Here is a 25,346-nt window from a genome sequence, read left to right as displayed (position 1 = left end):
TAGGCTGAGCTACAATCCAATTTTTCCACCACCCATAATGGCTGATACCATTTGTTGTAAGAATTCCAATAAATACAGGTAGAAAATTGGTTATGTTTTTTCAGATCAAATTAGTGGTCTAGAGAGTGGAAAAAATAAAGGACACAATCATATAAATCAAAATAGATCTGGATAACTGAAAATGATTGTTAAAACAAAAGCCCTCATTAGTGTGAATATTTTGATCACTCCCAGTAAAAATGTCACAAAGTGCTAGGCAAATTCAAATACAACTGGACTGAGACTGAGACTTGGCAGATACCAATTGCTTGTCAATATAAATTAGATAGAAATGTAGTCATTATATAGCACAAGTACTACAGTACAATGAAAATAAGTTTGGCATACAACCAGAGTGCAAATGTAACAGTAAAGTGCAATAGTAATATACAATGTACAGGTGATTAAGCTAGGTATACGATATATAAATTAGTACATTGAGTAATAGTGCTAATCAGATGCATGTACAGAGTTGTAATATAAATATGTACAGTGATACAGGTATAAAGACACTATATTGTAGTACAGTATGTCATACTGGCAGTGGCTAGCAGCGTAACTAGTAAGAGTAGGTAAGGCCTAACAAAATTAATAGTTGGTTTCCGGTTGCCGACCGACCCTGCCGATTTAGGTGCGACCAAATATATTTTATGAGTTTTTTTAAAAAATTATAAAAAAAAAATCGCTTTTTTTTTTTAGAATAAAGTTTCATATAAATCTTAGTCAAACATTTAGTATTATGGATATTAAACATGCTGGCAGAGTACATGCATCCATGTTGTTGTGAACATTTTAATTAAATAAAGAAATTCCCTATCCATAGTCGCAGTGGGAAAGAATTAAAAAAAAAAAAAAAAATATTCCCTACCTACCCATGGCCAAACTGACAACCAACAGGAAACCAACAATATATTTTACTTTGCCTAAGGGATATGTAGCCTATATTATCTACAGACATGTAAAAGGATTAGAGACGGATGTATATGGTAAGAATAAATATATGAATACTGTATATTAATGTACATGCTATCATACAGTTATATGCAGGTGTATAAGTAGGTATATAGAAGGATTATATAATGCAGGTATATTGGTGCATCCCTACTCTAGTAAAAAAAATTATGAAAATCTAGGCAATTTGATAAGAGTCTAGATTGCTTATAACCTTCATGTTACAAGGTGCAAATATTGGCAATCTGTAGGATTTAGCTAGCTAACGATTAGGCCAATCGTTCTAAAGTCGTGAAAGTTTAAACTATTATCACAAGACTGAAAACTGAATCAATTTTTAGAATCAACGTTGTTTATTTTGTTTATTAAAAAGGATCCCCATTAGCTGATGCCAATGGCACCAGCTAGTCTTTGATTTGTATTTATCTCAAACCAACACACATAACCATCACAACAAATTGATAATAGCAAAAACAATATATACTATACATACATATATCTACATACGTATACATACACACACAAATAAAAGAAACCAAAACATAGAATTTGATTCGAGAAGGGGCAGAAAGCAGTGCTTATCTAGACCTGCCCCTTCCTTACATCACACAATTTACAGATTCTTGCTCTCTATCTATAATCATAAGAAGTAACTACTCTAGATTTTCCTCTTTTATGTATTTGTTTAAGAATGTTTGTTTATAACTGCTTTTAAATGTTCTAATATTTTTACAAATTTTTTACATCTCATAGTAGGCTGTTCCAAAGTGACATTCCACAGACCGAGATGCCCATTTGCTTCAAGGTCATACCTAGGGTGTTTTAGGAGCAGTTTCCCCCATAACCCGTAGATACCATCTCTGCCTGTTAACATTTTCTGAATGTTACTAGGCACTGTATTATTGATTACTTTAAACATAATTTGCTTAGTTAGTGTGATCTCGATAACTGGCATGATTAACTATCGTTATCGCTCTTTTCTGTAACGTGCAGATCTTTTGTAGGTTGGTTTTGTAGGTGTTTCCCCAAACTTCAATACAATATGACATATAAGGTACAATAAGTGTGCAGTATAAGGTGTAAAGTGCCCTTCCTGGGGTCCGAAGTGCCACATATCAATATACACATACAAAAAATAAATAAACATCAAATGTTTTTACTTAAACCAAACTTGGGTTTACTGACATGTATTTAGCCATTAGTAGTTCACCCTGTACTGTCGGTGACTTCACACAAATGTTTTATTTTTTATTTTATTTTTTTTTTTTAATACATTTGAGCATAATGGCCATGTGGTACACCCCTACTCTATGAAATGATGCCATAGGGTTGTTACAATCCCAGCACACAGCGTTCTGCAAAACACAATGGGATTCAGCATGGGCAGTACAGAAGCGATAGAAGATACCTCAGTAGAACAGAACCATGCTGCAACTGCAGCAAGTTGGGTTTCCATGAACTGTGGTGCACAGTGTGTCCCTCACTCTTTAACATGCTAGAGTCCGGAAACAGTAGGGACGGGTGGCGTGTTGACATGTACTTCGGTTAAACGTTAGGGATATAACGTTACAGAAAACGCATAACTAACGCTAGCTGCAAAAGTTAAAATGCAAAAGCTTGTATTTGTACTTTAGTGTTTGCATTTTGTACTTCACTTTGTACTTTTGGTTGCACTTTAGTTTGTATATATTTGGTATAGTGTTCGGCCTTTATTCTTTTTACTGTATGAAGCAGTCTCAGGGGGGCTCATACAGAACCAAGCATTGCACTGTAATGTACATTATATGTGACAACATTTTGTAAAAAACAAAAACTTGGAACTGTCATTGTGGGGGATCCGACAACTAACGTTAGCTAACTATAAATCCCGTCTTTAGGAAAGGGTTGCCTCGCCGGCTAGCAGTGGCTTGGACGTTGGCCTGGACTGACCACACAACAGGACAGTTTGCTCGATACGTGCACAGCTAGGCCTCGCATAAAAGAAGCTGTTTACGTCCCTGCAAAACAATGAAATTAGCCAAAACCCTGCTGCAGAAAGAAAACGAGAAGCCACATGTTGATGATGACACAGACCCCGTTGCTAACGTCGTCAAAACACTTGCTTGTTAGATGGGACGGTTGAAGCTAGTTGGTGTGTAGTGTGTGTGCAACACAAACACACTGCCACGTTTAATCGTTGGCATCGCCACCCAGTTATTACTTATTTTAATGTATGATATTTGTTAAAAAAATTAAAAATAAAACACCAAGCATTACACGACTCCCGTCGTTTCGTAGTGCATTTGCCCCTGTAGTACGCGGAGGTAAAGCTATGGTTGCTAGTTAACTATAGCTAACATTAAAGCTAGCTATCTTTCCTCCCTACACCCCGCCATCTTGGGCCGAGCCAAGCGGCCATTATTATTTTGCTTCCCCTAAACCCAAACAACGTTGCGTACATTTGCTACTTAGCAATATTTGTTAACATTCGGCGTCACTCTGTGAGACATTCTCCAGCTGCACGGGGGAGAAGGGTAGTTAGTCTACAACATGCTACAACAATACGCACTACAGTCCCGACTCCCTGCTAGCAGGGGATGATGTGGGACAGATGGCTCGGTGGTGGAGAAAACACAAACAAGACAATCGTTCCAATTTTTTTTTTTTTTTTTTTTTTTTTAACTAATCCCTCTGTCGTAATACTTTTAATGCACACTATGTTTGGATACATAATCAATTAGCCAACATTTCACGGAACACTTTGTCGAACTATTCAGCAAACGTAACGTTAGCTAATGATCCGTCGTTTCAAATGTGATGCTGAGGACGTTATTATGCACTAGTGTTGCACCGAAGAAGCAAATAGTTATATCGTGTTATTATTATTAGCTATTCTTCCATCAGCACCGTCCACAATGGTGACACACCATGGAATTAAGCAGGAGGGTGGAGATTCGTATCGCCTGCGAAAGATGTCAGCAAATCTACTCCGTTATGGCCAAACAATAATAGATAGCAATGGGTAGTAAGTAACCTTAAATATAATAATGCATGTCGCTGCATGCATTGGCCACAGATGTAACAAGAAGACATGCATTGATAATAGCAGCACCGTCGTTCATCATAATCTTGTTGTTTCACTAATTCACTGTCACACTACACCAATATGTCTGATTCAGCATGAAAGTTGGTGAAATGGATGCTTGTTGTTTTGTGTGTGGTGGTGGCCAACCGTGTAGCTACTATAGCGTGGTGTCGAGGTGTGCACCACTTATTCCAGGTGGGATATTATTATGCACAAATACACAAGGAGATAGCGGACAGAAAAGAGGCGACTCCGATCCCTATTCTGTGTGGCAGCATACCTTTAACAGCAAGGCCTTCGTTCTGGCGCCATCTTCATGAAGCCTCTGAAATCCAAACAGTGAGCTGCAAAGTATAGAGGACAGAGACACAACACAGGCGGTTCCGTATTACTTCATGGGGAGAGGGCATTCGTTGTTTTGTGGGTTTTTTGGTGTTTGGGAAAAAACACAAACATTCAAAAAGAAGCAAGAGAAGATCATCTATTAATCTAACCTGTCAATTCCGACCAAGCTGTCTCTCTCTTGCGCCGTTAGCTTTGGAAAGTCCTCTTCGATTTCAGTCGCTTTTCCCGACGCCATTTTCTTTTCCTCCTCCTCATCACCAGCGGCGGCGGCGCCGAGGAGAGGAGCGGCGGCGGAGACCACAGCGGCGGCGGGCAGCAGCGACACTCCGCACGGTTTCATGGAAGAGAAGGGAACGAGTGACCCAACTACTCCACCGCAAACGCAATCACGACAGTGTGTTAGCGGCACCGTATGATCCACGACTGTGGAAACAGGGGCGTAGCGTAAATTGCGTAAATAGCGTAAATTGTTGCCAAATAATCCTCAAGGAAATGATCCCCTTCTGCTCAAGTTATCCTCCACCACACACCTCATTGTAACATAAAAAAAAAAAAACACGTGTATTCCAATGCGAGATTATTATGCATGAAGTTGCGTGTTAAAGTTTGGGTCTTACGATAGGGTGTTATTTTGATAATATCGTATAAACTTCCCCCCCAACCATCAGCTCACAAAGTTGTTGTAATTGTGTCACATAGAGGCAAACGCACGCCGCCACCGTCGGCACACGCCTTCTATTTCCCGGTGACCAATTGGGCGTCTTCGTGTGTACTCACGTGACTGGGGGGTGTCTCTCACACGCACACGGGAGGGATAATACCTGCTTGAAACCTTTTCCTATTGGTTTCTCGTGCTGTATTATGATTACGTAACTGTGCTTTGAGGTGTCCTATTGGTCCAAATAACTGTCCTTCACCATGGTCGTCTTCGGGAGGAGGGCTGTACGATGTTACAACTTCAACATTGCAACCACATCTACTTTTTAATTTGATTTGTTTGTGGTTGTTGTTGTTGATGATGTTGTGTATACAGTATATAGGCCTCCATCATTTGCATGTGATATCTAACATGAGTAGGCTAGCCTAGTATTCCTATCTATAATGGATTGTGTGTGTGGGGAGGGTAGGCTACCATTTGACTGCACCACTGACTTATTCTGTCAAATTGCAGGCCTACAGTAGCTACTGGCAGAAACTGTGGCAGAAACTTGCCCCTCTTCACAATGTGTTTGCACTACTGTTAACAAATGCCCATGCATGATGCATACAGGCAATTTATTTGCATTAATACATTTAAAGTCAAAGCTCATTTCAAGTTGAGGCTCCTTGTAAGTCATATCCCAGAAGCCGGTGCACCTAAACGTCATTATCTCACTTGTTTTCTCATACATTAGCCATGGTAGTAAGCTAGTAGATCCATATGGATAATCAATGGCATACATGTCATATTCATCTAATAATAGCCAGTGGCTGTGAGCGCCTTGACCCAGCTGCTGTTCAAGGCTGATTCTTCCGGGTGTGTCAGCGAGGCTCTGCTCATAAGGAGGAAGACTAGAGGTCACTTTTTAGTTTGATTGGAATACCACATCCCCTGCTGCATGAGATTGGCTTGGCTGTTAATCTGTCATTGCTGTCAGAGCATCACAGATTGATGGAAAACTCAACCCTCCCTGCACTGGAGGGGATGAAATATGGAACATTGCAAAGGATCAAATCAAGTTCCAGGCTTAATTGAATAAACACAACATAGTGGTTATCACATCAGGAGAATCTTGTTTTGGACATTTAGTGCATCGCTATTAGAATTGACAGCCTTTATAAAATATTGACTAAAAGGCTGCAGAATATAACCATCGCAGGGTCACTTTCCCTCTGAAATATTGCTTTTGAATAGGGGTAACATTCAAAAAAAATCTTTGATATAGAATAGGCCTGTCGCTTATAGGCCTTGTATGGCGTTTTTGGTCCATCTTTATTGTTTATTGTGTGTGCGTGTGTGTGCGCGCGCGCGCGTTAATGCGCGTGCGTTTTCCCCTTTTCATTATTAAAAAAATGCCGTGTAACTGTGTGAATTATGCGATTATACGTCTCCCGGTGTAATTTTTTTTTTAATAATAATAATACAAACACAAAAACAGAGGAAACTATAAGCAGTACATAATTCTGTGACTTTGACGGACAGAATGATGTAAATGACGCCGAGCGCGCAGAGTAGGGTATATCTGCAGAGCGTGCAGGCGGACAGAGGACAGACAAGCCTACTCCAAAATGGCGACCCGCGAGAAGGGTAAGTCCAAAAAATATAACTAATATCAAGCTATTTTCAGACTATATTACGAATTGTGTTCCGTGTCTGATATCAGACACATGCTTTTAAACATGTAGCCTATATTTGACGATCGTTTTAAAAGTCTTGTTCCGCTCATATATCCCGTTTGCGCTGTTTGTATCAACTCTCGTGTAGCTTGTTTGTGGTCATCTCTATATTACTAGCCTACTGTAACAGCAGGCCTACTAACTGTATGGTTACAATCTAACAAAGTACCAGATTGAAAGTTAAGTAGATTTAGTCGTAACACGTATGTTACACTTCTGACATATGCGTTTGCATTTTTACAGAAATTAGTTGGCAAGTATTATAATAATAATAATAATAATAATAATAATAATAATAATAATAATAATACATGTATTTTATATAGCGCCTTTTACATTTAGGCATCTCAAAGCGCAATAGGCCTGTTTAACTGGAATTATGTTGGACACAAATGTATCTGTTTCAAATTGACAACAATAACATTATAAAAATGTCCCAAGTGTATTTCTTTATTGCAATGTTTGCTAATGCAAAAGTTGACAGGAAATAGATTTGTGTCCAAACTGTTCCCTAGCAACATAATTATATTGACCATACTGATCAAATTGTTTACACTGCCTGTGTTGTCTTTTACTACCTGTATACTGTGTTGTTTTACTACCTGTACCCCTCCCCCCCATGCTGCTATGATGCCTGAATTTCCCCAAGGGGATCAATAAAGGAATATCTTATCTTATCTTATCTTAATTGCAGTGAAACTGTCTATTTCCTGTCAACTATTGCATTAGCAAACATTGCAATATGAAATAAAATAAGATTCCTTTATTGATTCGGAATATTCGAGAAGTCAGTGAAATTCCACCGTTATAGCAGCATGGGGGAGGGGAGGTACAGGTATGGACAGTGTAATGGTAGAAAGACATAAATATAGGCAATACAATATGAGGGAGAAAAACTTCCTTTTTAGAATGTTGTCACTTTGAAACCGTCTATAGTTGGCAAGTATTATAATAAGCTTGCTCACAATTGCTGGGCTTTGATTTTTCCTCAAATGTCTACTCACTACTGCTGGGCTTACTAATTTCTCCATAGTTCAAGAGCTCGAAGAGGAGATTTACGACAAGGTCGTAGACCTGACCGAGTACGCCAAACGTCAACGATGGTGGAACCGCCTATTTGGGAAGAACTCCGGACCCATTGCAGAGAAATATTCTGTGGCAACACAGATAGCTTTAGGGGGAGCTAGTGGATGGTAAATTGTCCAGTGGGACCTTCCTATAGATTTGTGCATTATTTTTGGAGGGTTCTCTCATGTAGTGCCTGTCTCACATTATCTTTCATTTTAGGTGTGCAGGATATCTCTGTCAGAAGGTTGGAAAGCTTGCTGCTACAGCTGTGGGAGGAGGCCTTCTGCTGTTACAGGTATCCCAACATGTTACAGGGTATCTGTGGGGTATTACAAAAGTATTACATTTATAATTCAAAATGTTAGGCCTTAAAAGGTATTAAAAAGTCTTAAATTAAATTTGCACAGGTAATACAGTTGGGGGGGGGGGGGGGGCATATATGAAATGTTTTTGTATTCAAGTCAACAGGGCTACCAGGAGCTTGGTGTGTCTGGCGAGAGCTTGTATGGAACACACACAAATTAAAATGGGCACACAAGTGCAGCCGCCAGTTCAGTGTCTCTGTGTTATTTTGTAGTGTTTTTTGCTAGTATGGTTGTGAAATTGGTATTAAGTTTAGCTCTAAGGGATATAAAAAATTTCTTTTAAATTCTTAAAGGGGTGATAGTGGTTCAGGAGGTAGAGTGGTCATCTGGTAGTGGGAAGGTTCCCGGTTCGATTCCCACTCTCCCAGGGCAGCATGTCTGATGTGTCCCGGCCACTGCCACTAAGCCTCTTCAACTCATTCAGAACGCAGCGGCCCGCCTGATCTCAAACCTACCGAAGTCGGCCCATGTCACCCCACTTCTTAGGGACCTGCACTGGCTCCCCATTGCTGCACGAATCCGCTTCAAGGCCCTTGACCTAGCATACCGTGCGGCAAAGGGAACTGCTCCCGCCTACCTCCGGTCAATGGTCTCTAACTACACACCCTCAAGACCCCTACGCTCTGCATCTTCTGGCCGCCTCAGACCTACTCCTATCCAAGCTCCGGGAGGGTCATCAAAGAGAAGTCGCCTATTCTCAGTCCTTGCCCCACAATGGTGGAATGAACTACCCACCCCAGTTAGGACAGCCGAAACACGTCCAATCTTTCGCCGTCGACTAAAGACTCACTTCTTCAACCATTATCTGAATAAAAAAAAAAAAAAAAAAAAAAAATCTAACCCTAACTAACCATACTGTCATGCACTTGTCCTAATAAACTAACCTACACTGTAGCACTCAACACTTTGATGAACATTGTTACTCAGCTGATAGAGTTGTGCTCTTCCTGATGGCTTGTCGTACAGAACTTGTAAGTCGCTTTGGATAAAAGCGTCAGCTAAATGACTAAATGTAAATGTAAATGTAAATGTGTCCTTGAGCAAGACACTTGACTCCTAATTGCTCCTGATGAGCAGGTTGTCACCTTGCTTGGTTGCCTCTGCCATTGGTGTGTGAATGGGTGAATGTGAGGAACAAAATTGTAAAGCGATTTGGATAAAAGCGATATATAAATGTACCATTTACCATTTTATCTGCAGATACCCTGGTGTTAGTAGTCGTTATTAGTAGACACCAATACATGAGGTTTTTCACCTTTTACAATTTAGAATAAAGACCTAACTTCTCTTCTCTTGTACAGATAGCTAACAATAGTGGGTATGTCCAAGTCGACTGGAAGCGAGTGGAGAAGGATGTCAACAAAGCTAAGAAACAACTAAAGAAGGGAACTGATCAAGCAGGCCCAGAGCTTAACACATTAATTGAGAAGGTAGGTCCTCAAAAATGTCAATTTATTATAGTGTAAAGCTGGGAAGAGACGGTGAGACTTCCAATTCAGACATAACTATCTCTGATAAGAATGTCTCGTCATTGCAAGGGTGAGCACCTTAACTATGGGGCAAGGATGTGGGGATCCACATCAAGTGATTCCTCATTGATGGACCTTAAAACGTATCAATTATATTATCAAGACCGTCAAAAACAAACAACAAAGATACAGAGTGGACTTGCCAACATATTGAAAGATAAAACTGGGAATTCTTGCAAAAAAGCCTTATCAGACAAACCTAAATTCTTGCAAACACGCTTGCATAATATTCAACTTCATTCAACAAGTTGAATATTATGCAAGTGTGTTTGCAAGAATTTAGGTTGCTGTTAGAAGCCAAAAAACTGAACAAAAAGGAAGCTCAGCTCGTCGAGCTCAAGCTATTGCCCATCTTCCTGTTTAGGTCATGTTATGACCATTTCACCCTTTAAGAGCTTGTTTACATTAGTGGTAAATAACAAACACAAATGTCCCTATAAGTCTGAAGCTGTATCTTGGGATGCATTGAATCCTTAAAGGAACAAGCCAACATTATGGGAAATGCCGTAGAGTCAGACAGGAAGATTGATGCCAATTTCCTCTCTGCGTTCAGTAGAAGGCTGTCCGGCTGCAAGCTAGCCTAGCTTAGCACAAATTAATTGAAGCGGAAATGGACCAGCTAGCCTTGCTGTTGGCCAAAAACGCCTCTCCTAGTCTAGCTTGCAGCCGAATAGCTTTCTACTTTACGCACAGAGAGGAAATTGGTATCATCTTCTTGTCTGATTCTGGAGAGGACGGTAAGAGCATTTCCCATACTGTTGGTGTGTTCCTTTTTTAAGCCTGGTCTGGCTGAACCTATTATCATTCCAGTATGGGGGGGGGGGGAAACGCTCTGGCTTGTTTGCATTTCTTTAACAAATCACAATCATCCTGGGTCGAGCTAAGTCCAGGATGCAGCAACGGTGCTCTTGCAAAAATAGTGTTGGAGATAGCGGAAGGGGAGGAGAATTCTGACTAAAATAAAATAGTCGGCCAATGGCATGCTTATACTCGGTCTATATCGTGTGAATCACACTACTTTTAGCCCATTGCATACAACAATATAAATTCTGTCCTGTCTCATGACTACCCCAGAATATTTCTGGGATATAGTGTTGCACCTTCGCTCTAAATAGGTTCTGAACAGCTAAAATTTAAGGTAAAGGAATAACGAGGAAAAAGAAAATAATAATTACCCTATTATAATTATTATATATAGGTGCAGCTCGATAAATTACAATATTGTGGAAAAGTTATTTTATTTCAGTAATTCAATTCAAAAAGCGAAACTTTCATAGATTATAGATTCATTACACACATAGTGAATTATTTCAAGCCTTTATTTGTTTTAATTTCGATGATTATGTCTTACAGCTCATGAAAGCCAAACATTCTGTATCACCAATAAAAAAATAAAAATACATGTATTTTTTTGTATATAGAAATGTCGGCCTTCTGAAAAGTATGTTCACTCAGTACTTGGTTGGGGCTCCTTTTGGACAAATGACTGCATCAATACAGCGAAATATGTTGACTTGTCCACGATATTCTAATTTATTGAGCTGCACCTGTATACTGTATATGATATTAGACTGTGATGATTAGGCTGTATAATATCTCAGATTCACCCGTTTTTTCTTTCTCCTTTGCAGTCGACACATTTTGTGAAGAAGAACATTGTCGTGACCAGTGGATTCATCGGAGGCTTCCTGATCGGCCTGGCATCTTAGATCCTGTCAGACGAGCCATGCGGACCTTTGTCCCGATAAAAGAACTTAAAGAAAAATGCAACATAGCTGTTAAGTGCTTTCGTGGCAAGCAACCAACTTCAGATTAGCATATAGCTATGTGTATCTACATATGCTGCACACACTCTTATCATCTACCTTGTTAACTGTATTCGCACTACTATTCTTTATGTCAGTGTGAATCATCTAAATTAAAGTAGGACTTCTCCTGGTTAAACCAAAAATGCCCTCTGACTCCAAGTTACACTGCTGTCCAGGACAAATGTCATCACAAGATGAATCTACCAAACAGAATAAAGAGGAACAATCCAGTGGTTTTGTCTTTAAACGTGTGCAGTGAAACTATGCAAACACACTCCATTTAATTACAATATTGGCCTTCTGTGCAGAATTCAGTTTTTCTTTTTTAAACAAGGCTCATATTGATGTCTATGGAGTGGACTGAATTTTCCCCAAGGGGATCAATAAAGGAATATCTTATCTTGTGGGAATGTTGTAACCTTTCACCAAACTGACATTATGCAATTATTGAATGATGTATGCACTGTATACAATGACTGATGTCATTCCTGACACACTTGTAGAAGCACAATCTGGCTGATACAGTGCAGGAATCTGCCCATTTATGTGTCAACTTAAACTTCACATGTGTGTTAGTGTCCAAATATGCCATAAGTGTTGGTATTATGTCCCCAGGTCACAATAATCAATCACCTTCAGGGTCAAACTTGAATCTTATTTGACAAAGTTCTGATTTAATTTAGTGTTGTTTTGCCTTTATTAGCTGTGCAATATGTGTGACTGATGGTTGGGTGTTTTGTTATAGCCCTCCCTGCATCTCATCTTTTCTACAGGTAGGCTATTTTATTTATTTTATTTTTTAGCAATAATGTGTTTATGCTTTAGGTACTGAAGAATGCTGTTGTATTTTCTATATATACTACCACTGTTGGAATGAATAAAAGTTTTAAATGCATATTTTTGTATTCCCTTTAGTTTATATACGGATAGTATGTCCTGTGCTATAATGCAATTTGCCATCCCTGGAAATGTATATTGCCCATCTCTTGATTAACCTAGCAGGTGACCATTGTCTAATAATCACCACTGATTAGCAACCACATTAATTCAGTGCTCATGAATACATTTATATTTAGCATGTTTATTTTAATTTTCCATTTTGTTAAATATTTTGGATATCTGTCGGCATCAGACCCCCACCCCCTCCTAATAGACGGTCTCCTCCCCACGCATGTATATATTCTCTCCCCACCGCATGTATATATTCTCTCCCCACCGTATGTATATTTCTCACCCACCCTCCCCCTCCTAATGTACAGTCTCCTCCCCACCGTATGTATATATTCTCTCCCCACCATATGTATATTTCTCTCCCACCCCCTTCTAATGTACAGTCCCCTCCCCATCATATGTATATACTCTGTCAGGATCTATGGGTAACTACTGTATATTTGCATATCGTATATGTTGTAGTGCCGGAGGAAAAAGGAATAATCGTAGGCAACGTAATGCTTGTTTAATACACAAAACAACTTCAGTCAATACAGAACAAGAGCACATGTATATCGCCAGAACAGTAATGATCACACAGCAAGTGCAACCGCAATAAACGTCCCCTCTGGCCGCGGTGCCAGATCAGTAGTTCCCTCCCACTACACAACACAGGCGCAGTCCAGTGTCCGACAACTTGAGAGCTTGGACGGCAGGATCGGCGGCCTGGTCCGCAGCCATGCTGACGTAGTCCAAGCCCAGCTGCACCGCACCAACCACCGCCCTGGAGAGACAATCCGCCACCTGGTTGGACTTCCCAGTAACGTGCTGGATGTCTGTGGTGAACTCGGACACGTAGGCGAGCTGGCGCTGCTGGCGGTCGGACCACAGCTCTGCCGACTTGGACATGGCGTGCGTGAGCAGCTTGTGGTCCACGTAGGCCGTAAACTCGCGTCCCTCCAGCAAGAAACGGAAGTGTCTGACAGCAAGCCACAGCCCGAGGAGCTCCCTGTCGAACGTGCTGTACCTCTGCTCCCTGGGAGACAGCTGGTGGCTGAAGAAGGCAAGAGGCTGCCAGGCGTCCCCAACCCACTGCTCGTACACCGCTCCCACAGCAAAGTAAGAGGCGTCCATGGTGAGAGCAGTGGGCGCCGAGGGCGAGGGGTGGGCCAACATGGCAGCGCGGGCCAGGGCCTCCTTGGTGTCCTGAAAAGCCTTGACACGCTCCGCCGTCCAGTCCACCGGCTGCTTCAAAGTCTTGCCCTTCTGGGCGTCGTACAGAGGCCGCAGGATGTGAGCGATGTGGTGGAGGAAGTGATAGTAAAAGGTCACCATCCCGATGAACCCCTTGAGCTAGCTGACTGTGCGGGGGCGCGGGAATGCAGCGACAGCTTCCGGAGACCCGGTGCCCGAGAAAGTCGAGAACTCACACTTCGCCGGATTGACAATCAGCCCATCCTGGCTGAGCCATGTGAATAGGGTTTCGAGGTGGGACAGGTGCTCCTTCTCCGTGGCGCTCGCTACGAGGATGTCGTCCAAGTAGACGAAGAGGAATGGTAGGTCCCGGAGCACCGAGTGCATGAGGTGTTGGAAGGTCTGCGCCGCGTTCTTCAGGCCGAACGGCATTCGCAGAAACTCGAAGAGCCCAAAGGGCGTGACGACGGCCGTCTTGGGGATGTCCTCGGGGTGCACCGGCACCTGATGGTACCCCCGTACCAGGTCCACTTTGGAGAAGAAGCAGTTGCCTGCCAAGTTCGCTGCAAAGTCCTGGACATGCGGTAGCGGTCAGGCTTGGACGCGGCGGTAGTCCCCACATGGGCGCCACCCACCATCTGACTTAGGGACGATGTGCAGGGGAGACGCCCAGGGGCTGTTCGAGCGCCGAACGATGCCCACCTGCTCCATGTGCGCAAACTCCGCCCTGGCGACGGCCAGCTTCTCCGGGTTGAGGCGTCTGGCCCTGGCGTGGAGGGGAGGCCCACTGGTCTCAAAGTGGTGCTCCACCCCGTGTTTCACCGTGGGCTGTGAAAGTGGGCTTGCTAAGGTGGGGCAATTCGGCGAGCAGCCGAAGGTACTGGTCACTTTCGGCAAGTGTATTGGACCACCCGCTGTAGACGGCCTCCCCCTACGTACAGGCAAAGGAAGCGAAAGTCTGTGAATTGACCAGGCGCCTGTTCCCCACGTCCACTAACAGGTTGTGGGCGCACAGAAAATCTGCACCAAGGAGGGGAAATGTGACAGCCGCAATGACAAAATCCCATGAAAAGCATTGTCCTCCGAAGCATACGTCCACCGCCCTTGTGTCGTAAGAGCGGATGGGCATGCCGTCCGCACCCGCCAACTGTGGACCGCACTCTTCCTTTGCCACATCCGATCTCTCTGCCGGAATGATGCTCCACTGGGCACCCGTGTCACAAAGGAAACTGCGACCAGAGGCGGTGTCTCGGATGAAGAGCAGCCTGTTGGTGACGCCAGCGCTTAGGGCCGTTTCCCGTAGGTCCGAAGGTGCAGGGTGAGCGGCACTGTCTGGCCTTGGCGCCAAACATGGCATGGAAGAAACAATGGCCCGCTGCGTTACCGTGCTGGCCAGAAGGCCTGGCGTCATCCCTCGCTCTCCTGCGACGGTCCGGTGGCGGGGCGGTCGCGGGAGCGAGCAGGTCGGCGGACCGCTGAGGCATGGCCAAAACTAAATGGTCCGCCTCCCTGGCAAGGGCGTGGGGCCCCACAATGGCGGTGTTGGCCAGCGCCATCCTAACTTGGGCTGGCAGTGTGCGCATGAACAGCTCCGTGAAGAGGATCATGGGGTCTTCGGTACCGAGCAGATTTAGCATCCTCTCCATGCGTGCAGAAGGCCTCTCGTCTCCCAAATCCGACATAGCAAATAGGCGACGCACCCTCTCCGCAGCGGACAGTTCAAATGTCTCTAGAAGCAAGGCCTTGAGGCGCTCATATTTGTTCGTCACCGGGGGAGCAGACAAAAAACCCACCACTCGAGCCGCGGTGGAGCTGCCCAACATTGCCACAGCATGGTTGTACCGGTCGTCGTCGTCATCCACATTGCTTTTGTTGAAATGCGCCTCTACAATAGCAAACCATGCAGCAGGAGTCGAGTCCCAGAACTCTGGTAGTTTGAGAGTGGGAGTGCACGGGGAGTGCGCGACGTCGGGGTCACCAGTGTAGTGCCGGAGGAAAAAGGAATAATCGTAGGCAACGTAATGCTTGTTTAATACACAAAACAACTTCAGTCAATACAGAACAAGAGCACATGTATATCGCCAGAACAGTAATGATCACACAGCAAGTGCAACCGCAATAAACGTCCCCTCTGGCCGCGGTGCCAGATCAGTAGTTCCCTCCCACTACACAACACAGTAAGAGGAGAACACAAACCCATAATGTAGGACTACAATGTCACAAATGTAACAGTACTAAATACCTGTATGTCATGTATGTCCCTATGCCATAAATGTCATGTATGTTGTGTATGTCATAAATGTCAAAAAACTATGAATTGAAAATAGGGGACCCTGATGTAAACAAGACGAAAGTCTTTCTCTCGTCTGCATCCCCTTAAAGGCCAACTTGCAGGTTAAACCCTACTCTGCAATTATGGGTAGTTTACATCATTGGTATCTAATTAAATTATTTATTTTTTTCCATTTGATGCCGGAAATGCCACTCAGAAAGGGTTAAAAAGGTCCACGCACGAATCACATGCACGAGCAAATCTAAAAGCTTATCAGACGCTAGCAGGGCTGTGACGTCACTTCAGGTGCAGGGCAGCGAGGGGCTCTGAGAGTCACACACAGCTAGTGGCCGAGGAGTGATGAATGAACATTTATTTGTTTCACCTAACACTATTGCTCCGTGATCATAGCCATCCATCTCTAAAGCTAACCACTATTTGTAAAAGCCACAACCACGTTACCATATTTGTAATAATGTAAATCATTGTGTCGTTGTACATATTGTGTATACAACGTTAGAAGCTAACGTAGCTTAGCTTGGTAGCTATTGTGCTAACAACATGCTGCGACGTCTAGCTTGTTAGCCGGCATGAATGCCCGATTTAAAATGGTTCTCTCCTCTTTGTATACCTTTGTCCCCACAAGTATTCTGCCAGAGAACTTATGTACACGACAATAGTAGTAGTTATAAGGTGTTTGAGCTTGTAACGTTAGTTAGCTCATAGCTATCGTGCCTACCACGTACAGCGAAGAAGAAAATACCCTCTCTGACTGGTTTAGCTCCGAAGGGTCTCTTCCGCCTTGTACATATATTCTCTGCTTCGAAGTGGTTATGCTTAGGCATTCTTTCGAAGTGGTTATGCTTAGGCATTCTTTCGAAGTGGTTATGCTTAGGCCCTCTTTCGACGTGGTTATGCTTAGGCCCTCTTTCGACGTGGTTATGCTTAGAGTTAGGGTTAGCCAATCGGAGAGCGTCTTTTTCTTCTTCGCTGCAATCAAAGAGCGCCTTCGCTTAATACAGCAATGCATTATGGGTAAATGCAACGTTACACTGAGAAACCACAGCCGAGAGTGAGCTCTCTGGGAACAACCCCACTCTGCCGGAATTCATTCTCTGCCTTTTGTAGTAAGGTACACATATTTTCTTACCAGTACAAATTAAAATATAGCATTATATATCCGCTGGTTAGTACGCTAGGTCTCCTGCAGCTATGCCGCTGCCCTCTCTGATAGGACATTTTCGCAACACAAATGTGAGTGTTTATCAACTTTGATAGGCATTCTTTCGAAGTGGTTATGCTTAGGCATTCTTTCAAAGTGGTTATGCTTAGGCCCTCTTTCGACGTGGTTATGCTTAGAGTTAGGGTTAGCCAATCGGAGAGCGTCTTTTTCTTCTTCGCTGCAATCAAAGAGCATCTTCGCTTAATACAGCAATGCATTATGGGTAAATGCAACGTTACACTGAGAAACCACGGCCGAGAGTGAGCTCTCCGGGAACAACCCCACTTTGCCTGGAATTGCTTCTCTGCCTTTTGTAGGAAGGTACACATATGTTCTTAGCAGTACAAATTTAATATAGCATTATATATCCGCTATATTATATATTATATATATATTAGTACGCTAGGTCTCCCTCAGCTATGCCGCTGCCCTCTCTGATAGGACATTTTCGCAACACAAATGTGAGTGTTTATCAACTTTGATATCTTGGAAAGAACGCGCCGTTGATTGTGCCACTAGCTTACTGTAATATAAGTTACTTACCTGTCATTTTAATTAGCTTGCATATAACATTAGCTTTACTCCACTTCATCAATAACTTTATCAATACTAGACTATTTTACACAACCTATTTTGTATGCCTAACCATACACACCTGTAAGTATTGTATAGTAATGTTCTAACGTTAGTTGTGATGTTTGATGAAATGTTGAACTGACCTGGAAGTCATTAGTCACAATAACAATCAGCTTTACACTACGTTATGAGTTTATTGTGCATTATGCACTGACCTACATATTAAGCATCATGAGGGTGTCTCTAGCTCTGGTAATTAAAAGTGATTTTATGCTAGATATTTATGAATGCATTAACTCTTTAAATCCCCATACAATGCAAATATGGTCTTCATACCAAGTGTGCCTAGACAGTAGGCTAACATGTTATTGTTAAATTATTCACATAATCATATTGCATTACAATAGCCAATTCATTTCTAACTCTATGCCTCTTACTCTAGCTGTGGAAGGAAAAATTCCACAAGTCCCAACATTTTGACTATTCCGCTGGGGTACCTATGCTAGTGGGCTCTGAGAAACCAGGCATAGGAGGAGAGCGGTTAGTGGGCCAGACGATCCGGCCAAAGACGTATTCTGTCTTCCCCAAGATATACTGTAACAAGGTAAGACATACCACATGCCACGGCTCCCACACTGACCCTGCAGCTCTCTCTTTTGGAGCAATTTCAACATTTTCCCAAGTAAGTATTTGACCTGTAGTTTATTAGTTTCATACTTCCATACTATACCAACCATACTTCACCCCTCCACAGCCACGTGCACACATAGAGCCCAAGGGGTGCTTGAGCACCTGCCCTTTTGAGCCTCATAAAAAAGTGCCCTTTTTGAAAAAAATATAAATATTTTTTATTTTTTACCTTTACACATATAGACTGCCCTTCCAACTGAAAAATGTCAGGATAGAATCTAAATATTAGGTAAAGAGAGATAGATGCCCCATATTCCATTGCAGTTTGCACGGCCTCCTCAGCTTGCCTCTCCGCGGACCTATATATTTTATGAATAGTGTGGGTGGTGATGATGATGATAGAAACCGCTGTGGCGCATACAGTTAAATGCTGGTATTACACTCATTGAGGGACACGAAGAAGTCGAGTCCGATGGGATTTGGGAATCTCAAATTCAAATCGGGATTGGAATAAAAAATGCATTTATATTAAACAATACAGAATATACAGCACTTCTTGTGTCTGTAGGGTAAGCACTTATTGACATCATGCTAGAAGGGGTATAATATTTAATCTATGGCACAATGAAATCTAATGAGAGGTATGTGGCTGGTTAAAGTTTTCAACCAGCAGATCTATTCTGGGCTTGGTTTTTGAAAGTGCTATTCTGAGGTCATGCTGAGCATTTAGTCTGTTTCTGTATTTGTTTTTCAGTTATGCTAGAGTAGAAAACCCAGATTCACATAAGTATGTGGTGCCAAACTGAATCAACACATCTACAGCTTTTTTATTAAAAAAAAAGAAATATATATATATATATATATTATTAAAAAAAAATATATATATATATTTTTATTATTATTATTGACGACCCAATAAAGAAGGGTACAGAAGGGTAAAGAATAAAGAACCCATTTTGGGTTGCGACCCTAAGTTTGGGAAACGCTGATTTATATTATTCCAAATGGACTCAAACATGTTCCGTTGTGATGTCACAGTATGATGTCATAATAGCACATTCTAGAACATTTGTGATGTCACAGTATGATGTCATAATCAAACATTCTAGAACATTTGTGATGTCACAGTATGATGTCATGTTGTGATGTCACAGTATGATGTCATAATAGGACATTCTAGAACATTTGTGTATCTATTCAACAATTCTCTCAGAAGATATCATTGCGCATTTTGAAACAGGACTGAAGATATCAACTGTTAAACAACATAGATTGAAACCTGCATTTATTTCTCAAACAAGATTCCTTGCCTACTGTTTAGCCGTGGAAAGGTGAGTGTCCACTAGTTACGTTGGCATTCAAATTCTAAATCAACATTTGTTTAAACCAATGGGGTTTTTCTTCACAGTTTCAGATAAAGATTAGGCTACACCAATATAGTATTAAAAGAAACTGATGAGTTATATTCATTAGAAAGTTGATTTAATTGATTTAGTTGGGCTGGGGCTTCTCCCTGGGCTGGGTCTGGGGTTGGAAAGTTGATTTAATAAAAGAAAAAATACTAATTTAATCAGATTAATCACTTTATTGAAATTGAGGATTTAGTTTGAGGATATAAAAAAATATATATATATATATATTTATTTTTATTTTTTATATTAAAAACAAAGGTTTGAACGTCCGTTCAAAAATCCTGACGAAGTTCGAATCCCAAAAACAGGCTTCGGGGACAGCCTTAGTATACAGCCCAAGGAAACTAAAAGAAGAAAAAGGTCATCACATAACTGTGTAGCACGTGAACACGAGTTGGTGCCATGTGTGGAAACTTTCAGTTTGGCCGACATTGAATGGGATCAGCCACTTCCTTGTTTATGACCTGTCATCTAAACAGGTTTGATTGATTGATTGAAAACTTTAACAGATTGCAGAATGGGTACAATACAGTATGGCTCAATACAAACAATTGTTAAAGGGATGCAGACCAGAAAAAGACTTTCATCGGGGTCCCCCATTTTCAATTCATCAAGACATTTATGACATACAGATATATACAGTACTGTTTCATCAAGACATTTATGACATACAAATATACAGTACTGTTTAAGAGAAAGAGATCATAAAAAATATATGGTAACACTTTATAATAACACTCAGTTATAAGACCTTTATAAGGTATTTGTAGATAATGAACTAATCATGAACAAATCATTTATATACATTCGTAAATTATTATTAAATCATTTATAACTATATTTGTATAACATTTACAAATTAGTTCTACATTATTTATAACTCATTATCAACATTGTTTGTACTTGATTTGTTCATCATTAAATAATGTTGTTTAATGTGTAGTAACACATTTGTAGATGCTTTGAAAAATGGATGAAAAAATTACTATACTGTATCCATTTATTTGTTCATGTTCAACAAATGATTTGTTAAGACATTCATAAAACATCTATAAATCATTTGCAGATGCTATTGTGTGCCCTAATCTGAAGTGAAGCCTATTCATCATTAACAAATGTCTAATACAGTTAATTATTTGTTTACTTCATCACCTGTTACAAAATGTTGTAGATAGCTTTCGGATACACCCTTTGTGACATCAAACAGTGACAGAATTAGGACTATAGATAAATGCAATTTTATTAACATGTAAAATACATGTGCATGACATAGTGTAAAATGGGGGGCACTAGGACCCAGGAGTACCCTGGTCAGGTATTGACAGTATGTAGAGGAAGTATCACGCGAGTGAGACTTGACTTCACGTTTGTTGCCGTCTGTTTGAATGGAAGCACGATACATTAGCAAAGCCAAGTTATTCATGCTGCCCCACGCTTTTATTAAGGTATGAGCTGGCTAAACACCTTTTTTGTTGGTAAATCTATTCCATCATTTCCGACCTACAACTCTTGTTGTGTAGACGTACTAGATGTGGTGGGCGCTAACGTTACATTTGTTTGTTCCTAATGTGTGCTCAGTATATTGTGGTATGTGATGATGACACAAGGGTAATAATTATTTGTATTTTCAGGCTGTATAGGCGCCTATGGCCAGGGTACTCCTGGGTCCTAGTGCCCCCCATGTTACACTGTATGTCATGAACATGTATTTTATATCTTAATACAATTGCATTTATCTATAGTCCTAATTCTGTCACTGTTTGATGTCACAAAGAAGGGTGTATCCGAAAGCTGTCTACAACATTTGTAACAGGTGATGAAAAAGTTAACAAATAATTAACTGTATTAGACATTTGTTAATGATGAATAGGCTTCACGTCAGATTAGGGCACACAATAGCATCTGCAAATGATTTATAGATGTTTTATGAATGTCTTAACAAATCATTTGTTGAACATGAACAAATAAATGGAGGTACAGTATAGTCGTTTTTTCATCCATTTTTCAAAGCATCTACAAATGTGTTACTACACATTAAACAACATTATTTAATGATGAACAAATCAAGTACAAACAATGTTGATAATGAGTTATAAATAATGTAGAACTAATTTGTAAATGTTATACAAATATAGTTATAAATGATTTAATAATAATTTACGAATGTATATAAATGGTTTGTTCATGATTAGTTCATTATCTACAAATACCTTATAAAGGTCTTATAACTGAGTGTTATTATAAAGTGTTACCAAATATATATATACATTCGAAGGGGAAGAAACTGTACATTGGAGGGGGTTGGTTGGGTGAGTGGGGGGGTGCTTGGACATTTACCGGGGCCAGTTTCTAATTGCAGCCTCCCGTAGGTGCTCTTTGAGAGCGGTTTTGAAGGAGGGTAGGGATTCACATTATTTTACAGCTGTGGGTAGGGCGTTCCACATTGTTGTGGCATAATTGCGGAACGTGTTTAGTCCCTTGTTTGAGCCGAATCTGGGTTGAACATGATTTGTTATTACCTCGGATGTCAGAATCATCTGCAATTTGTTGTATTGTTAACTAGCTATGGTTTGATATATTGGTTGATGTATATTACATCAACCTCAGATAGCTTGTATATTTCGAATTTTAATACAGGCTTCAACAGAACTGGCACCAAACGGAGCACAGCACGCTGGTATTCTGATGTGATGACCCTTCCTTCTCATAGTTTCCTTGATACAGCCAAGGAAATAGATTGATGGGTCACTCTACGGTTGTCATTCCCCCAGGTCTTGTGTTTCGAAGCGTACTTCCAGGAGGCAGTGCTTCAGAAGAGAGAGGAGACATACAGAATCAGGAAGTGTAAAATCTACTTCTACCTGGAGGACGACACCATACAGGTGGTGGAGCCAAAGTGCAAGAACAGTGGCCTCGGTCAAGGTGAAATAGGCTTCTCTACCTGATGGGGGTGTAACCAATTAAAACAACCAACAATTCGATTGGCATTATTTAGCATCATATGCATATATATATATACCTTACATCTTGACCATGGTTTGATTCAGTGATGTGATTCAAATGGTTACATTTTGATAAAAGTGTAATATAGGTGGGTCTCTATACAAATGTGATTCATTCATACATACATTAGTATTAGTGAACAGCAGTATTTATGTCTATATATTGATTATACACGGACATTAATTCCATTTAATGTCAGTACAATTTTCAAATCGATGCAGTTGGACTTCAGCATTCATGTTGCATTCGCATCACAGCCCGTTGATTATTTCTCACACCCCTACTGGCTGAGCCGACGATTAAGGAAAAGTGTGAACCTCTAAATGTCTGCTTCATGTGAAAATATGTGAAATCAGATTTATGGTTCAGTGTCCCATGTCTCTAGCCGCCGCTGGTTAGAAGGACAACTGTGCTGCTCTGAAACAGACCGTAATCCTAGCCTAGAAGTATGACCAGAAATTCAATATCCACTATTTATGGTTTTAATTGATCCCCGTGTGACAGGAGAGCTTATTCGGCGCCACCGCATTCCTCTGCCTCCCCCGGATGATGACCAGCTCCACAATGTTCACCATTTCAACATCAACCAGAAGGTGGTGCTGTACTCGCGCGCTTTCACCATCACCAACTGTGACCCCTTCACCAGGGGCTTCCTAGAGAGCCTTGGGGTGAGCCCAGAGGCCCCTGCCTCCACCCCCGACGATCCCTACACGAACCTACGGGAAGAGGTGGGCAGAGTGAGAGAGAGAGAGTGTGAGAGAGAGAGAGTGTGAGAGAGAGAGAGAGAGAGAGAGAGAGCGCGAGAGAGAGAGAGAGAGAGAGAGAGAGAGAGAGACAACATGCAGTATGTGTTGATTCTCTTGACTCCTCACTGTATCTCCACCCAGATGGAGAAGAGCCTGAAGCCGTTGCGGCCGTACGAGAGGCGGAACGAGGGCCTGAAGCAGTACCTGGACCACGACCGGAACGTCCTGTGCTTCAACTGCTACTGGGACGACACGGAGAGCTTGTTCGGAGACCCACACGAGCTCACACTGCACTACTTCCTGGCCGACGACACCATAGAGATTCGGGAGGTCATCTATCCCAACTCTGGGCGCGACGCCACGGCCAAATTCCTGCACCGCAGCAAGCTGCCTAAGGTTAGCCCGGGAGGCGATAGACCCACCACCGCAGGGGACGTTCAAAAGAGACGTTGTAGGGAATCTCTGGCGGAACTGATGAAGATCACGTGAAGGAGGGCATGAATGAATGAATGAGAACGTTATTTAACAGATTGCAGAATGGGTACAATACAGTACGGCTCAATACACACAATTGTTAAGGGGATGCAGACCAGAGAAAGACTTTCGTCTTGTTTACATCAGGGTCCCCCATTTTCAATTCATAGTGACATTTATGACATACTCAACATACATGCCATTTATGGCATAGGGACATATAGGTATTTAGTACTGATACATTTGTGACATAAGCGGTATTCAAATATACAGTACTGTTACTCATAGATCCTGACAAGAGTATATACATATGATGGGGAGGGGACTGTACATTAGGAGGGGGTGGGTGGGAGAGAAATATACATACGGCGGGGAGAGAATATATACATGCGGTGGGGAGGAGACTGTCTATTAGGAGGGGGTGGGGGTGGGGGGTTTGGACATTTACGGTGGCCAGTTTCGAATTGCAGCCTCCTGTAGGTGCTCTTTAAGAGCGGTTTTGAATGTGGGTAGGGATTCACATTCCTTTACAGCTTTGGATAGGGCGTTCCACATTGATGGGGCATAATTGCGAAACGTGTTTAGTCCCTTGTTTGAGCCGAATCTGGGTTTAACATGATTTGTTGAGCTTCCTCTGGTGTTGTGGTCGTGGTATTCACTGACCTTTGGGAAGTATTTTGACATGTACATGGGTACCTTAGTCGTATAGTGTATCTTGTAGACCAGGCCAGACAATCGGAGGAAAGTAGAGGATGTGAAACGAGGAAATGAGAAAAGTGAAGCAGAAATAAGGATCTGAGTCGATCTTTTCGAATAGGATATTTACATAATTCTTCATGGTAGTGCGAACCTAACATGGCTGGTGTCTCTTTCTGCTAGGGGGACTATCCTCTCTCCTCCACCCGCCAACCCTCCCTCCCTCCCTTCAACAAGCTTTTATTCACTCTGACAGGGCCGGCGTAGCGTCTAGCATCTCGAGCATTTCGGCATTCTCCGTCAGTTACCGTCCAGAGCCTAATTCATTCTGATAGACAGCCGGGCCTCAATCATTCACTCACTCTTGTAGTGTGTGTGTGTGTGTGTGTGTGTGTGTGTGTGTGTGTGTGTGTGTGTGTGTGTGTGTGTGTGTGTGTGTGTGTGTGTGTGTGTGTGTGTGTGTGTGTGTGTGTGTGTGTGTGTGTGTGTGTGTGTGTGTGTGTGTGTGTGTGTGTGTGTGTGTGTGTTCTTTTTCAGTCCAGTGATTGGCATTTTGCTTTCTCCAATGCCTTTCATTAAATGTCAGCCCCAAAAGGTTGATCTGACTCTTCCAACCAGTGGAAAATAATCACATCCCCAGACAGGA

General features: G+C 41.9%; 3 protein-coding genes across 5 annotated transcripts in view; 2 read left to right on the top strand and 1 right to left on the bottom strand.

Annotated features, from left to right (window-relative positions):
* The window catches only part of kdm6a (lysine (K)-specific demethylase 6A), a 188,355-nt gene extending 183,318 nt beyond the window's left edge, over nucleotides 1-5,037 (bottom strand). For all 3 annotated transcript variants that reach the window (XM_084310621.1, XM_084310622.1, XM_084310623.1), the window contains exons 1-2: nucleotides 4,549-5,037; nucleotides 4,335-4,398 (exon numbers count right to left, since the gene is read on the bottom strand). In XM_084310621.1, the coding sequence (XP_084166747.1) occupies nucleotides 4,335-4,398; nucleotides 4,549-4,739 (255 nt within the window). In that variant the 5' untranslated portion in view covers nucleotides 4,740-5,037. The remainder of the gene's footprint in view (nucleotides 1-4,334; nucleotides 4,399-4,548) is intronic.
* Nucleotides 5,038-6,534: 1,497 nt separating this feature from the next.
* Nucleotides 6,535-12,440, top strand: fundc1 (FUN14 domain containing 1). The gene is made up of 5 exons (XM_084309422.1): nucleotides 6,535-6,686; nucleotides 7,809-7,968; nucleotides 8,063-8,138; nucleotides 9,510-9,638; nucleotides 11,369-12,440. Exons 1-5 carry the CDS (start codon nucleotides 6,668-6,670, stop codon nucleotides 11,444-11,446), a joined length of 462 nt encoding a protein of 153 aa, XP_084165548.1. The 5' UTR covers nucleotides 6,535-6,667; the 3' UTR covers nucleotides 11,447-12,440.
* A 5,530-nt stretch (nucleotides 12,441-17,970) lies between these two features.
* Nucleotides 17,971-25,346, top strand: part of efhc2 (EF-hand domain (C-terminal) containing 2) — a gene marked incomplete at its 5' end in the record, with an annotated part of 45,722 nt that continues 38,346 nt past the window's right edge. Inside the window, 5 exon segments of the mRNA XM_084311468.1 lie at nucleotides 17,971-17,991; nucleotides 18,182-18,343; nucleotides 22,553-22,703; nucleotides 23,289-23,512; nucleotides 23,672-23,926. Of these exon segments, the coding sequence (XP_084167594.1) occupies nucleotides 17,971-17,991; nucleotides 18,182-18,343; nucleotides 22,553-22,703; nucleotides 23,289-23,512; nucleotides 23,672-23,926 (813 nt within the window).

Source organism: Notolepis coatsorum (genome assembly GCF_963971535.1).
Source record: "Notolepis coatsorum genome assembly, chromosome: 3".
Taxonomy (NCBI): domain Eukaryota; kingdom Metazoa; phylum Chordata; class Actinopteri; order Aulopiformes; family Paralepididae; genus Notolepis; species Notolepis coatsorum.
Note: the sequence above shows the minus strand (reverse complement) of the source record. Positions and strands in the feature narration are given on the sequence as shown.

What these genes read in the sequence shown, in the direction of transcription:
- fundc1 (XM_084309422.1), top strand. An exon ending in TTAGGGGGAGCTAGTGGATG is followed by an intron (nt 7,969 to 8,062) that starts GTAAATTGTCCA and finishes CTTTCATTTTAG; the next exon opens with GTGTGCAGGATATCTCTGTC. An exon ending in GAGGCCTTCTGCTGTTACAG is followed by an intron (nt 8,139 to 9,509) that starts GTATCCCAACAT and finishes TCTCTTGTACAG; the next exon opens with ATAGCTAACAATAGTGGGTA.